This window comes from Mobula birostris, unplaced genomic scaffold, assembly GCF_030028105.1.
Source record: "Mobula birostris isolate sMobBir1 unplaced genomic scaffold, sMobBir1.hap1 scaffold_1692, whole genome shotgun sequence".
NCBI classification, from domain to species: Eukaryota; Metazoa; Chordata; class Chondrichthyes; order Myliobatiformes; family Myliobatidae; genus Mobula; species Mobula birostris.
The window spans coordinates 1,685-17,941 of record NW_027274737.1 but is presented as its reverse complement, the minus strand read 5'-3'; the positions used below and the strand labels follow the sequence as shown (position 1 = coordinate 17,941).

General features: G+C 54.5%; 1 protein-coding gene across 1 annotated transcript; it reads right to left on the bottom strand.

Moving 5' to 3' along the window:
* Positions 1 to 1,271: 1,271 nt before the first annotated feature.
* LOC140192573 (izumo sperm-egg fusion protein 1-like) lies at positions 1,272 to 14,516 on the bottom strand. Its single transcript, XM_072250138.1, has 6 exons — positions 14,503 to 14,516; positions 12,847 to 12,927; positions 4,859 to 4,968; positions 2,883 to 3,039; positions 1,636 to 1,819; positions 1,272 to 1,358 (listed from the first exon to the last, which is right to left on the bottom strand). Exons 2-6 carry the CDS (start codon positions 12,863 to 12,865, stop codon positions 1,286 to 1,288), a joined length of 543 nt encoding a protein of 180 aa, XP_072106239.1. The 5' UTR covers positions 12,866 to 12,927; positions 14,503 to 14,516; the 3' UTR covers positions 1,272 to 1,285.
* Between the last annotated feature and the right edge of the window lie 1,741 nt (positions 14,517 to 16,257).

Here is a 16,257-nt window from a genome sequence, read left to right as displayed (position 1 = left end):
TGAAGAAGACGTTTGCCACGCTGGCCTTCATCAGTCAGGGCACTGAGTACAGGAGTTGGGACGTTATGGTACAGTTTTACAAGACGTTGGAGAGGCCGCACTTGGGTATTGTGTTCAGCTCTGGTCACCCTGCCGTACGTAAGATGCCATTGAGCTGGAGAGAGTGCAGAGGAGATTTACGAGGATGTTTCCGGGGCTCAGGGACTGAGTTACGGAGAGAGGTTGGACAGGTTGGGACTTTATTCCTCGGAGTGTAGGAGATTGAGAGGTGACCTTACAGAGGTGTATAAAACCACCAGGGGCACAGATAGGGTGAATGTGCACAGTGTTTTCCCCAGGGCTGGGCAATCAAGAACCAGAGGGCACAGGTTTAAGGTGAGAGGGGAGAGAGATTTAATAGGGACCTAAGGGGCAACTTTTTCACCCAGAGGGTGATCTGTCTGTGGAACAAGTGCCAGGGCAAGTGGTTGGGACAGGTACATTAAAAATGCACTGAACAGGTACGTGAACAGGAAAGGTTATGGGGCAAACGTGGCCGATGGGACTGGTTCAGATGGGAATCTAAACGACTTGTTACTTTGTTGGGTGACTCTCTGACAGAGAGTGCAACTCATCTCTCTAATACCCAAGCCAAGGCAGCAGAGACACACGTCCTTCTCCCTCGCTGAAGCTCTCTCCCCCTCTTCTCCCTCTCCCAGCCCTCCGCCCACGATGCAGGGGAAGTAGAGCTGGCTGATTCTTGAGCTTTCAACAAGACAGTTTATTTGGAGTGGTTTTGGGGGGGGTCATACCGTGGCCAGGCTCGTTCAGGGTGGGTGGGCGGTTCAGGGTCTCATTCGGTGTGGGTGGGTGGTTCAGGGTCTCGTTCGGCGTGGGTGGTGGTTCAGGGTCTTGTTCGGGGTGGATGGGTGGTTCAGGGTCTCATTCGGTGTGGGTGGTGGTTCAAGGTCTTGTTCGGCGTGGGTGGGCGGTTCAGGGTCTCATTCGGTGTGGGTGGTGGTTCAAGGTCTTGTTCGGCGTGGGTGGGCGGTTCAGGGTCTCATTGGATGTGGGTGGGCGGTTCAGGGTCTCGGGCGTGGGTGGGCGGTTCAGGGTCTCGTTCAGGGTGGGTGGTGATTCAGGGTCTCGTTGGGCGTGGGTGGGTGGTTCAGGATCTTGTTGGGCGTGGGTGGTGGTTTAGGGTCTCATTGGGCGTGGGCAGTAGTTCAGGGGCTCGGACAGTGACCAGGCTGCCTCAGAACCCCCCCCCCACCCCCCCCCGGCCACCTCCTCCGAACTGAGGACATCACTTCAATAGTTCCATCCACTCCCTGGACCGATCCACACCTGGCCTCTTCTGGCACCCCACAGTGGAGTAACTGAGGGCGAACAAGGGAGTGGTGAGAGGGCAGGAAGACGAGGGAGAGGGTGTACGGGGAAGGTGAGGGAGGAGAGATGGGGGGAGGAGAGATGGGGAGAGGAGAGGAAGGGAGGAGGAGAGAGAAAGGGTGAGTGAGAAAGCAGCTGTTAACACAAACGCTGATCTATCAGAATCCCCTCTACCCGGGATCCTCCCTCACACGAACACACAGGTACAGATGTGTATACACACACACACACACACACACACAGACGCAGACACACTCCCTCCCTCACCAGAGGAGGCCTCCCAGGGCAAGCACGGAGATACTCAGCACCACAATGGCGAGGATGGAACCCAGGTTCAGGGCCGACAGCCGCTCACTCTGCAGAGGGGCCCTGGTGGTCGCGGGCAGGAGCTCTGTGCCCAGGGAAGGACGAGTGAAGGTGGGTTCTGTCGCCTCTGGAATCGGGTCACCAACTGAAGGTAGGAGGGAGCAGAGTGACTCCTTACATCCAAAATCCCATCTTCCTCCTTCCCTCCGTCCTTGGCTTCTTGCTCCTCTGCAGCACATCCCCTCACCCCCTCCCTATCTCTGTAACCCAAACCCTCCATCCTCCCTCACCCCCTCCCTATCTCTGTAACCCAAACCCTCCATCCTCCCTCACCCTCTCCCTATCTCTGTAACCCTGACACTCCATCCTCCCTCACCCCCTCCCTATCTCGGTAACTCAAACCCTCCATCCTCCCTCACCGCCTCCCTATCTCTGTAACCCAAACCCTCCATCCTCCCTCACCCCCTCCCTATCTCTGTAACCAAAACCCTCCATCCTCCCTCACCCCCTCCCTATCTCTGTAACCCCGACCCTCCATCTTCCCTCACCCCCTCCCTATCTCTGTAACCTAAACCCGCCATCCTCCTCCCTCACCCCCTCCCTATCTCTGTAACCTAAACCCGCCATCCTCCTCCCTCACCCCTCCCTATCTCTGTAACCCCGACCCTCCATCCTCCCTCACCCCTTCCTAGCTCTGTAACCCAAACCCTCCATCCTCCCTCACCCCCTCCATCCTCCCTCACCCCCTCCCTATCTCTATAACCCAAACCCTCCATCCTTCTCCCTCACACCCTCCCTATCTCTGTAACCCAAACCCTCCATCCTCCCTCACCCCCTCCCTATCTCTGTAACCCTAACCCTCCATCCTCCCTCACCCCTCCATCCTCCCTCACCCCCGCCCTATCTCTGTAACCCCAACCCTCCATCCTCCTCCCTCACCCCTCCCTATCTCTGTAATCCCGACCCTCCATCCTCCCTCACCCCCTCCCTATCTCTGTAACAGCGACCCTCCATCCTCCTCCCTCAACCCCTCCCTATCTCTGTAACCCCGACCCTCCATCCTCTTCCCTCACCCCCTCCCTATCTCTGTAATCCCTACACTCCCTGTCCTCCTGTTCAAACCCCTCCCTCGCTCCCTCCCTATCTTTGTTGCCCCTACACTCCCCACCCACCTGCTCAAACCCCTCCCTCACCCCCTCAACACCCACCATGGACATCATAGAGGGTCCTGGCGATATTCTTTCCCTCATTCCCCATCACCACACAATGGTATGTTTTCTCGTGCTCTTTTTGAACTCTGAGGAACTCCAGACTTGATTCCTGCGTCTCCACCATCGTTTCAAAATGCCAGTGACTGCGGGTTCCCTGTTCAAAGCAGACAACCTCAGGGTTCGTTTTGACAACACACAGAGTAATTCACTTGTACAGACGTCCTGCTGACTGGTTCCGTCACGGTCTGGTATGGTCAGGTAGGGTCTGGTACGGTCTGGTAGGGTCAGGTACGGTCCGTCACGGTCTGGTAGGGTCTGGTATGGTCAGGTACGGTCTGGTACGGTCCGTCACAGTCTGGTACGGTCAGGTACGGTCTGGTATGGTCAGGTATGGTCTGGTAGGGTCTGGTACAGTCTGGTATGGTCAGGTATGGTCTGGTAGGGTCAGGTATGGTCTGGTAGGATCTGGTACAGTCAGGTAGGGTCTGGTATGGTCCATCACGGTCTGGTATGGTTAGGTACGGTCTGGTATGGTCAGGTATGGTCTGGTAGGGTCTGGTACGGTCAGGTACAGTCTGGTATGGTCAGGTACGGTCTGGTACGGTCAGGTACAGTCTGGTATGGTCAGGTACGGTCTGGTATGGTCAGGTACGGTCTGGTAGGGTCTGGTACGGTCAGGTACAGTCTGGTATGGTCAGGTACGGTCTGGTACGGTCAGGTACAGTCTGGTATGGTCAGGTACGGTCTGGTACGGTCAGGTACAGTCTGGTATGGTCAGGTACGGTCTGGTATGGTCAGGTACAGTCTGGTAGGGTTTGGTACGGTATGGTAGGGTCTGGTATGGTCAGGTACGGTCTAGTAGGGTCTGGTACAGTCAGATACGGTCTGGTAGGGGCTGGTATGGTCTGGTACGGGCTGGTATGGTCAGGTACAGTCTGGTAGGGTCTGGTACGGTCAGATACGGTCTGGTAGGGGCTGGTATGGTCTGGTACGGGCTGGTATGGTCAGGTACGGGCTGGTATGGTCTGGTACGGGCTGGTATGGTCTGGTACGGGCTGGTATGGTCAGGTACGGGCTGGTATGGTCTGGTACGGGCTGGTATGGTCAGGTACGGGCTGGTATGGTCAGGTACAGTCTGGTAGGGTCTGGTACGGTCAGGTACGGTCTGGTATGGTCAGGTACGGTCTGGTACGGTCAGGTACAGTCTGGTATGGTCAGGTACGGTCTGGTATGGTCAGGTACAGTCTGGTAGGGTTTGGTACGGTATGATAGGGGCTGGTATGGTCAGGTACGGTCTGGTAGGGTCTGGTACAGTCAGATACGGTCTGGTAGGGGCTGGTATGGTCTGGTACAGTCTGGTAGGGTCTGGTATGGTCAGGCGATGCATGTGGAGATCAGTAAGGTATGGCAGACCTGTCCAGCAACACCGTCATCACATTGTGCTCCGATTTAAATGTGCCCGGTCTTTCTGGTAAAACTGGGCACAACAGATACTGACCAGCAAATTCGATTTGTCGATCATCTCTGTGTTTATTTGTGAAAGTTGAATGGGGAGGGATGGAGGGAGAGGAGGTGTGTGGAGGGGGTGGGAATGTGTCGAAGGGAGGGGAAGTGTGTAGATGAGAGTGGAAGGAGGACAGGGGACTGGAGGGGAGTGAAGAAGAGGGGAGGTGAGGGAAGAGGGAATGGGAGTGGAGGGGAAAGGAGAACAGAGGGAATGGGAATGGAGGAGAGATGAGGGAGGGGAAGGAAGGGGAGTGGAGAGGAGACATGAGGGTTGGAGGTGAGAGGAGGGGAATGGATCTGAGGGGAGAGGAAGGGAGGGGAGGGACAGGGAGCGTAGGGAAGCAAAGGGGAGGGGAAGGGAGTGGAGATGAGGGGCGGCAAGTGTATATGAGGGGAGGGGAAAGGCACAGAGTGTAGGGAAGTGGAGTAGATGGTAAGGGAGGGGGGTCTGGAGGATGCCTCCCTACCAGTGGGGCCTTGGCGAAGATGTAGGATTTGAAGTTGGTGGTGAGCTGGTGCCAGGGCTGGAAACAGTCGAGTAACAGCTCATCGTTCTCACCCACCGTCACCTCCATCACTGCCAAGCAAAAACACAGAGCTCCATAAGGCCATTCAGCCCATTCAATCTACTCTTCCATTCCCATGGCTGATTAATTATCTTTCTCAACCCCATTCTGCCTTTGCCCCGTAATCTTCGACACCCTGACTAATCAAAAACCTATCAAACTCTGCTTTAAATATACCCCATGACCTGGCCTCCACAGCCGTCTGTGGTGATGAATTCCACAAATTCACCATCCTCTGGCTAAAGAAATTCCTCCTCATCTCCATTCTAAATGGATATCTCTCTATTCTAGGTTGTGTCTTCTGGCCCACCACAAGAAACATCCACTCTATCAAGGCCTTTCACCATTCAATAGGTTTCAATGAAGGCCCCTTATACTTCTCAATTCCAATGAGTTCAGGCCATCAAATCCTCCCTGTATGACAAGCCTTTTAATCTAGAATCATTTTCGCGAACTTCCTTTGAACCCTGGAGGGCAATGGACATTGTGTACGGGGAACGGAGGGAGATGGACATTGTGTACGGGGAGTGGAGGGAGATGGACATGGTGTATGGGCAATGGAGGGAGATGGACATTGTGTACGGGGAATGGAGGGAGATGGACATTATGTACGGGGAACGGAGGGAGATGGACATTGTGTACAGGGAATGGAGGGAGATGGACATTGTGTATGTGGAATGGAGGGAGATGGACATTGTGGACGGGGAACGGAAGGAGATGGACATTGTGTACAGGGAATGGAGGGAGAAGGACATTGTGTACGGGGAATGGAGGGAGATGGACATTGTGTACGGGGAATGGAGGGAGATGGACATTGTGTACGGGGAATGGAGGGAGATGGACATTGTGTACGGGGAATGGAGGGAGATGGACATTGTGTACGGGGAATGGAGGGAGATGGACATTGTGTACGGGGAATGGAGGGAGATGGACATTGTGTACGGGGAATGGAGGGAGATGGACATTGTGTACGGGGAATGGAGGGAGATGGACATTGTGTACGGGGAATGGAGGGAGATGGACATTGTGTATGGAGAATGGAGGGAGATAGACATTGTGTACGGGGAACGGAGGGAGATGGACATTGTGTACGGGGAACGGAGGGAGATAGACATTGTGTACGGGGAACGGAGGGAGATGGACATTGTGTACGGGGAACGGAGGGAGATGGACATTGTGTACGGGGAACGGAGGGAGATGGACATTGTGTACGGGGAATGGAGGGAGATGGACATTGTGTACGGGGAACGGAGGGAGATGGACATTGTGTACGGGGAATGGAGGGAGATGGACATTGTGTACGGGGAATGGAGGGAGATGGACATTGTGTACGGGGACTGGAGGGAGATGGACATTGTGTACGGGGAACGGAGGGAGATGGACATTGTGTACGGGGAATGGAGGGAGATGGACATTGTGTACGGGGAATGGAGGGAGATGGACATTGTGTATGGGGAACGGAGGGAGATGGACATTGTGTATGGGGAATGGAGGGAGATGGACATTGTGTATCGGGAACGGAGGGAGATGGACATTGTGTACGGGGAATGGAGGGAGATGGACATTGTGTACGGGGAATGGAGGGAGATGGACATTGTGTACGGGGAACGGAGGGAGATGGACATTGTGTATGGGGAATGGAGGGAGATGGACATTGTGTACGGGGAACGGAGGGAGGTGGACATTGTGTACCGGGAACGGAGGGAGATGGACATTGTGTGTGGGGAATGGAGGGAGATGGACATTGTGTACGGGGAACGGAGGGAGATGGACATTGTGTATGGGGAATGGAGGGAGATGGACATTGTGAACGGGGAATGGAGGGAGATGGACATTGTGTATAGGGAACGGAGGGAGATGGACATTGTGTATGGGGAATGGAGGGAGATGGACATTGTGTATGGGGAACGGAGGGAGATGGACATTGTGTATGGGGAATGGAGGGAGATGGACATTGTGTACGGGGAACGGAGGGAGATGGACATTGTGTATGTGGAATGGAGGGAGATGGACATTGTGTATGGGGAACGGAGGGAGATGGACATTGTGTACGGGGAATGGAGAGAGATGGACATTGTGTATGGGGAACGGAGGGAGATGGACATTGGGTACGGGGAACGGAGGGAGATGGACATTGTGTACGGGGAACGCAGGGAGATGGACATTGTGTACGGGGAATGGAGGGAGATGGACATTGTGTATGGGGAATGGAGGGAGATGGACATTGTGTATAGGGAACGGAGGGAGATGGACATTGTGTATGGGGAATGGAGGGAGATGGACATTGTGTACGGGGAATGGAGGGAGATGGACATTATGTACGGGGAATGGAGGGAGATGACATTGCGTACGGGGAATGGAGGGAGATGGACATGGTGTATGGGGAATGGAGGGAGATGGACATTGTGTACGGAGAATGGAGGGAGATGGACATTGTGTACGGGGAATGGAGGGAGATGGACATTGTGTACGGGGAACGGAGGGAGATGGACATTGTGTACGGGGAATGGAGGGAGATGGACATTGTGTATGGGAATGGAGGGAGATGGACATTGTGTATGGGGAATGGAGGGAGATGGACATTGTGTACGGGGAATGGAGGGAGATGGACATTGTGTACAGGGAATGGAGGGAGATGGACATTGTGTACGGGGAATGGAGGGAGATGGACATTGTGTACGGGGAATGGAGGGAGATGGACATTGTGTACAGGGAACGGAGGGAGATGGACATTGTGTACGGTGAATGGAGGGAGATGGACATTGTGTACGGGGAACGGAGGGAGATGGACATTGTGTACGGGGAATGGAGGGAGATGGACATTGTGTACGGGGAATGGAGGGAGATGGACATTGTGTACGGGGAATGGAGAGAGATGGACATTGTGTATGGGGAACGGAGGGAGAATGATATTGTATATGGGGAATGGAGGGAGATGGGCATTGTGTATGGGGAATGGAGGGAGATGGACATTGTGAACGGGGAATGGAGGGAGATGGACATTGTGTATAGGGAACGGAGGGAGATGGACATTGTGTATGGGGAATGGAGGGAGATGGACATTGTGTATGGGGAATGGAGGGAGATGGACATTGTGTATAGGGAACGGAGGGAGATGGACATTGTGTACGGGGAATGGAGGGAGATGGGCATTGTGTATGGGGAATGGAGGGAGATGGACATTGTGAACGGGGAATGGAGGGAGATGGACATTGTGTATAGGGAACGGAGGGAGATGGACATTGTGTATGGGGAATGGAGGGAGATGGACATTGTGTATGGGGAATGGAGGGAGATGGGCATTGTGTATGGGGAATGGAGGGAGATGGACATTGTGTATGGGGAATGGAGGGAGATGGACATTGTGTATAGGGAACGGAGGGAGATGGACATTGTGTATGGGGAATGGAGGGAGATGGACATTGTGTATAGGGAACGGAGGGAGATGGACATTGTGTATGGGGAATGGAGGGAGATGGACATTGTGTACGGGGAATGGAGGGAGATGGACATTATGTACGGGGAATGGAGGGAGATGACATTGCGTACGGGGAATGGAGGGAGATGGACATGGTGTATGGGGAATGGAGGGAGATGGACATTGTGTACGGAGAATGGAGGGAGATGGACATTGTGTACGGGGAATGGAGGGAGATGGACATTGTGTACGGGGAACGGAGGGAGATGGACATTGTGTACGGGGAATGGAGGGAGATGGACATTGTGTATGGGAATGGAGGGAGATGGACATTGTGTATGGGGAATGGAGGGAGATGGACATTGTGTACGGGGAATGGAGGGAGATGGACATTGTGTACAGGGAATGGAGGGAGATGGACATTGTGTACGGGGAATGGAGGGAGATGGACATTGTGTACGGGGAATGGAGGGAGATGGACATTGTGTACAGGGAACGGAGGGAGATGGACATTGTGTACGGTGAATGGAGGGAGATGGACATTGTGTACGGGGAACGGAGGGAGATGGACATTGTGTACGGGGAATGGAGGGAGATGGACATTGTGTACGGGGAATGGAGGGAGATGGACATTGTGTACGGGGAATGGAGAGAGATGGACATTGTGTATGGGGAACGGAGGGAGAATGATATTGTATATGGGGAATGGAGGGAGATGGGCATTGTGTATGGGGAATGGAGGGAGATGGACATTGTGAACGGGGAATGGAGGGAGATGGACATTGTGTATAGGGAACGGAGGGAGATGGACATTGTGTATGGGGAATGGAGGGAGATGGACATTGTGTATGGGGAATGGAGGGAGATGGACATTGTGTATAGGGAACGGAGGGAGATGGACATTGTGTACGGGGAATGGAGGGAGATGGGCATTGTGTATGGGGAATGGAGGGAGATGGACATTGTGAACGGGGAATGGAGGGAGATGGACATTGTGTATAGGGAACGGAGGGAGATGGACATTGTGTATGGGGAATGGAGGGAGATGGACATTGTGTATGGGGAATGGAGGGAGATGGGCATTGTGTATGGGGAATGGAGGGAGATGGACATTGTGTATGGGGAATGGAGGGAGATGGACATTGTGTATAGGGAACGGAGGGAGATGGACATTGTGTATGGGGAATGGAGGGAGATGGACATTGTGTATAGGGAACGGAGGGAGATGGACATTGTGTATGGGGAATGGAGGGAGATGGACATTGTGTACGGGGAATGGAGGGAGATGGACATTATGTACGGGGAATGGAGGGAGATGACATTGCGTACGGGGAATGGAGGGAGATGGACATGGTGTATGGGGAATGGAGGGAGATGGACATTGTGTACGGAGAATGGAGGGAGATGGACATTGTGTACGGGGAATGGAGGGAGATGGACATTGTGTACGGGGAACGGAGGGAGATGGACATTGTGTACGGGGAATGGAGGGAGATGGACATTGTGTATGGGAATGGAGGGAGATGGACATTGTGTATGGGGAATGGAGGGAGATGGACATTGTGTACGGGGAATGGAGGGAGATGGACATTGTGTACAGGGAATGGAGGGAGATGGACATTGTGTACGGGGAATGGAGGGAGATGGACATTGTGTACGGGGAATGGAGGGAGATGGACATTGTGTACAGGGAACGGAGGGAGATGGACATTGTGTACGGTGAATGGAGGGAGATGGACATTGTGTACGGGGAACGGAGGGAGATGGACATTGTGTACGGGGAATGGAGGGAGATGGACATTGTGTACGGGGAATGGAGGGAGATGGACATTGTGTACGGGGAATGGAGAGAGATGGACATTGTGTATGGGGAACGGAGGGAGAATGATATTGTATATGGGGAATGGAGGGAGATGGGCATTGTGTATGGGGAATGGAGGGAGATGGACATTGTGAACGGGGAATGGAGGGAGATGGACATTGTGTATAGGGAACGGAGGGAGATGGACATTGTGTATGGGGAATGGAGGGAGATGGACATTGTGTATGGGGAATGGAGGGAGATGGACATTGTGTATAGGGAACGGAGGGAGATGGACATTGTGTACGGGGAATGGAGGGAGATGGGCATTGTGTATGGGGAATGGAGGGAGATGGACATTGTGAACGGGGAATGGAGGGAGATGGACATTGTGTATAGGGAACGGAGGGAGATGGACATTGTGTATGGGGAATGGAGGGAGATGGACATTGTGTATGGGGAATGGAGGGAGATGGGCATTGTGTATGGGGAATGGAGGGAGATGGACATTGTGTATGGGGAATGGAGGGAGATGGACATTGTGTATAGGGAACGGAGGGAGATGGACATTGTGTATGGGGAATGGAGGGAGATGGACATTGTGTACGGGGAACGGAGGGAGATGGACATTGTGTATAGGGAACGGAGGGAGATGGACATTGTGTACGGGGAACGGAGGGAGATGGACATTGTGTACGGGGAATGGAGGGAGATGGACATTGTGTACGGGGAATGGAGGGAGATGGACATTGTGTATGGGGAATGGAGGGAGATGGACATTGCGTACGGGGAATGGAGGGAGATGGACATTGTGTACGGGGAACGCAGGGAGATGGACATTGTGTATGGGGAACGGAGGGAGATGGACATTGTGTACGGGGAATGGAGGGAGATGGACATTGTGTACGGGGAATGGAGGGAGATGGACATTGTGAGTGTAACGGAAGGGGATGGACATACTAGAAAAAAATGGATCATTCTTATTCTACACTCTGTTCAGAACAACGACGACGGCCTGTGTGGTTCTGGTCTGATGAATGTTTTCTGCCCCCTCCCCAGCTACAGTATATCTAAAGTGGAGATTGACTAATTGCAGGGACATGAGGCAGAGACAGGAGGATCGAGCTGAGAGGGATAATGAATCAGTCATGATGGAATAGTAGAAGAGACTCATGGGCGAATTATGTATTTCTGCTCCCATTTCTTATGCAACTGATATCCCAGACGTGGTCTGACTGGAGTTCTGTATAGTTGCAGTCTGACTCGCTAACTCTTGTACTGAATGGCAGCAGTAACCGTGAAGGAGAACACACACTGCAGGTGTGATGTGATGGAGATTCGACACAGGTCTTCGAGGAACATCTGTCCAGCAGCAGAAACCCATTATTACTAATCTTTCCCTGTCCTTGGAAAGTCAGGGAAACTTGGGACGCACACCAGTAATTCAATTGTGTAAATACATGTCTTCATCCATTGGAACAATGAAGGTGCTTTTCTGCACATATACATTCGATCTCTACACAAACAGATTTGCTCTGCGCCTCCCTGATCTGTTTTACCAAGTGTTATCCTTCTAACTCAATTGATCGAGAGAATTCAGATGGTGTCTATCACAAGCAAGCCCACTCTGGAATCTGGAGAGAGAGTGGGACGGAGAGCTGGGGAGAGAGTTTGACAGAGAGCTGGGGAGAGAGTTTGACAGAGAGCTGGGGAGAGAGTTTGACAGAGAGCTGGGGAGAGAGTGGGACGGAGAGCTGGGGAGAGAGTGGGACGCAGAGCTGGGGAGAGGGTGGGACAGAGAGAGCCGGGGAGAGAGTGGGACGGAGAGCTGGGGAGAGAGTGGGACGCAGAGCCGGGGAGAGAGTGGGACGGAGAGCTGGGAGAGGGTGGGACAGAGAGAGCCGGGGAGAGAGTGGGACGGAGAGCTGGGGAGAGAGTGGGCCCGAGAGCTGGGAAGAGAGGGTGGGACAGAGAGAGCCGGGGAGAGAGTGGGACAGAGAGCCGGGGAGAGAGTGGGACAGAGAGAGCCGGGGAGAGAGTGGGACTGAGAGCCGGGGAGAGAGTGGGACAGAGAGAGCCGGGGAGAGAGTGGGACAGAGAGAGCCGGGGAGAGAGTGGGACGGAGAGCTGGGGAGAGAGTGGGACGGAGAGCCGGGGAGAGAGTGGGACAGAGAGAGCCGGGGAGAGAGTGGGACGGAGAGCTGGGGAGAGAGTGGGATGCAGAGCTGGGGAGAGAGTGGGACGGAGAGAGCCGGGGAGAGAGTGGGACGGAGAGCCGGGGAGAGAGTGGGACAGAGAGAGCTGGGGAGAGAGTGGGACGGAGAGCCGGGGAGAGAGTGGGACAGAGAGAGCTGGGGAGAGAGTGGGACGGAGAGCCGGGGAGAGAGTGGGACAGAGAGAGCCGGGGAGAGAGTGGGACGGAGAGCTGGGGAGAGAGTGGGATGCAGAGCTGGGGAGAGAGTGGGACAGAGAGCCGGGGAGAGAGTGGGACAGAGAGCTGGGAGAGAGTGGGACGGAGAGCCGGGGAGAGAGTGGGACAGAGAGAGCTGGGGAGACAGTGGGACAGAGAGGTCGGGTGGGGTGCTGCGACATATCTGGAGATGATTAATACTGGTGTGGGTCTTCAGGCGACACTCAGCTCTATCATCCACTCCCCTCCGCACGACTCACCTCCACAGTTAATCCGCATGACACAGGCCTCAGTCTTTAGAGAACAGCTGGAGCACTCTACATACTTCAGGGTGAAGTTACCTGGTGGGATGATGGGAGCAAGAGGAGAGTCGGGAGGAATATTCAGTTGTAATTAGGTAAAGAAGAAGCCATTCTCCTCTTCAAAACCCTCCCTCACCCCCTCCCTATCTCTGTTAACCCTACACTCCCCCTCCTGTTCAAACCCCTCCCTATCTCTGTAACCCCGACACTCCCCCTCCTGTTCAAACCCCTCCCTCACCCCCTCCTATCTCTGTAACCCTGACACCCCCCTCCTGTTCAAACCCCTCCCTCACCCCCTCCCTATCTCTGTAACCCCTACACTCCCCCCTCCTGTTCAAACCCCTCCCTCACCCCCTATCTCTGTAACCCCGACACTCCCCCTCCTGTTCAAACCCCTCCCTATCTCTGTAACCCCGACACTCCCCCTCCTGTTCAAACCCCTCCCTATCTCTGTAACCCCTACACTCCCCCCTCCTGTTCAAACCCCTCCCTCACCCCCTCCCTATCTCTGTAACCCCTGCACTCCCCCCTCTTGTTCAAACCCCTCCCTATCTCTGTAACCCCGACACTCCCCCCTCCTGTTCAAACCCCTCCCTCACCCCCTACCTATCTCTGTAACCCCTACACTCCCCCCTCCTGTTCAAACCCCTCCCTATCTCTGTAACCCCTACACTCCCCCTCCTGTTCAAACCCCTCCCTCACCCCTCCCTATCTCTGTAACCCCGACACTCCCCCCTCCTGTTCAAACCCCTCCCTCACCCCCTCCCTATCTCTGTAACCCCTACACTCCCCCCTCCTGTTCAAACCCCTCCCTCACCCCCTCCCTATCTCTGTAACCCCTACACTCCCCCCTCCTGTTCAAACCCCTCCCTCACCCCCTACCTATCTCTGTAACCCCGACACTCCCCCCTCCTGTTCAAACCCCTCCCTCACCCCCTACCTATCTCTGTAACCCCTACACTCCCCCCTCCTGTTCAAACCCCTCCCTATCTCTGTAACCCCTACACTCCCCCTCCTGTTCAAACCCCTCCCTCACCCCCTCCCTATCTCTGTAACCCCGACACTCCCCCTCCTGTTCAAACCCCTCCCTATCTCTGTAACCTCTACACTTGCTCCTCCTGTACAAACCCCTCCCTCACCCCCTCCCTATCTCTGTAACCACTGCACTCCCCCCTCTTGTTCAAACCCCTCCCTATCTCTGTAACCCTGACACTCCCCCCTCCTGTTCAAACCCCTCCCTCGCCCCCTCCCTATCTCTGTAACCCCTAAACTCCCCCCTCCTGTTCAAACCCCTCCCTCACCCCCTCCCTATCTCTGTAACCCCTACACTCCCCCCCCTCCTGTTCAAACCCCTCCCTCACCCCCTACCTATCTCTGTAACCCCTACACTCCCCCCTCCTGTTCAAACCCCTCCCTATCTCTGTAACCCCGACACTCCCCCCTCCTGTTCAAATCCCTCCCTCACCCCCTCCCTATCTCTGTAACCCCTACACTCCCCCCTCCTGTTCAAAACCCCTCCCTAGCTCTGTAACCCCTACATCCTTGTCTTCCCGTTGAATCTCTCGTTAAGAGGGAGGGGGAAGAGTTCAAACAGCCAGAGACTGGGAAACTCACCACAGTGATTGCTGCATTCGACTGTGCGGGTCGAGAGAGGTAGACGAGGGGAGGGAGCGTGGGAGTGTGAGGCAGAAGTAGGGGAGAGGGGCGAGATAGGGGAGAGATGAGGAATGGCGGAAGATGGGGAGAGATAGGGAGCGAACGGTAGAGGGAGGGAAGAGAGGGTGATGGGGAGAGGGAAGAGAGGGGGATAGGGAGAGGGAAGAGAAGGAGGGGCGTGTGGGGGGGGTTAGAGGCAAGACATGTAGAGAGGGGTTAGAGAGAGGAGGATGGGGAGAGAGGGAGAGAGGGAGAGTGGGGGTTGAGTTGGGGAGGGAGGGAACGAGAAGGCAGGGGAGTGAGGGGGGCAGGAAGAGAGGGGGCGAGTGAGGGGGAGTGGGAGGGAGTGAGGGGGAGAGCGAGGGAGTGAGGGGGAGAGGGAGGGAGTGAGGAGAGAGGGAAGGAGTGAGGGGGAGAGGGAGTGAGTAGAGAGGGAGGGAGTGAGGGGAGGGAGGGAGTGAGGGGGAGGGGCAGGGGGGAGGGAGTGAGGGGTAGAGGGAGTGAGTAGAGAGGGAGGGAGTGAGGGGAGGGGCAGGGAGGGAGGGGGAGGGGGAGAGGGGGAGGGGAAGAGAGGGGAGGGGAAGGGAGGGGAGGGGAAGGGAGGGAGGGAAGGAATGAGGAGGAGGGGTGAGGCAGTGGGGGGGCAGAGAGGGAGAGAGATGATGAGCTCAGGTAGATTTCACACCACGCGACCCCACCCCGACAGTTGACGGTGAGGCCCATGAAAAAGAACCTGACCGTACCATACTTATGGAAATACGACTGCTCCCTTTTAATTGTCTTCCCTGTCAGATACACAAACCTCTCTATGGCCTTTGAGAGATTATTGCCTGGGGAAAGCAAAAGACATTTCAGATCATTCACTCCCCGTCTCCAGTATCACATTCCAGTCTGTGACCCATTCTCGGAATCTCATATATATATAAACACTCCCCTCCCACTGAACTCCTGGATCAGATCACAGTCTGTGACCCAGTCCCGGAATCTGGTATATATATATATATAATCCTCCCCCTCCCACCGAACTCCTGGATTAGATCACAGTCTGTGACCCATTCCGGGAAAATATCTGGTGTGTATATATATATAAAACTCCCCCTGAACCTGTAGATTAGACTCCATCCAGAGATCTGTTATTCTGTACATAAGCCCCCTGAACATTTGGATTGGAACCCACTCCCGGGAATCTGTATAAGCCCCACAAATTCTCGGATTGACCTCCGACTCTATACTCACCTGCTGAAACCCTGGATTAGACTCCAGCCTGTCATGAGGGGTGACCTGATCGAATGTTGAAAGGCCTTGATAGAGTGGATGTGGGGAGGATGCCTCCTGTGGTGGGGGAGTTAAGACCAGAGGACTGTGGTAAACCATATATATATAGGTTGTAACTGGGTTACCTGTCTGGACACGCCCCTCTGCTGACTCCCCCCCTCAGAGCCCCAAATAAAGGCGATTGCGCCCTGCTCCTCCCCCTCAGGCAGACATTCAGCATGGAGGTCACGTTTTGCTGCGAATAAAAGCCTTTCAGTATTTACCCTACTTCAGTCTTTTGGGATTATTGAAGGTGCTTCAAGGACACAGCCTCAGAATAGAGGGGCGTCCTTTTAGAACAGAGATGAGGAGGAATTTCTTTAGCCAGAGGGTGGTGAATCTGTGCAATTCATTGCCATAGATGGCTGTGGAGGCCAAGTCTTCCTGTATGTTTAAGGC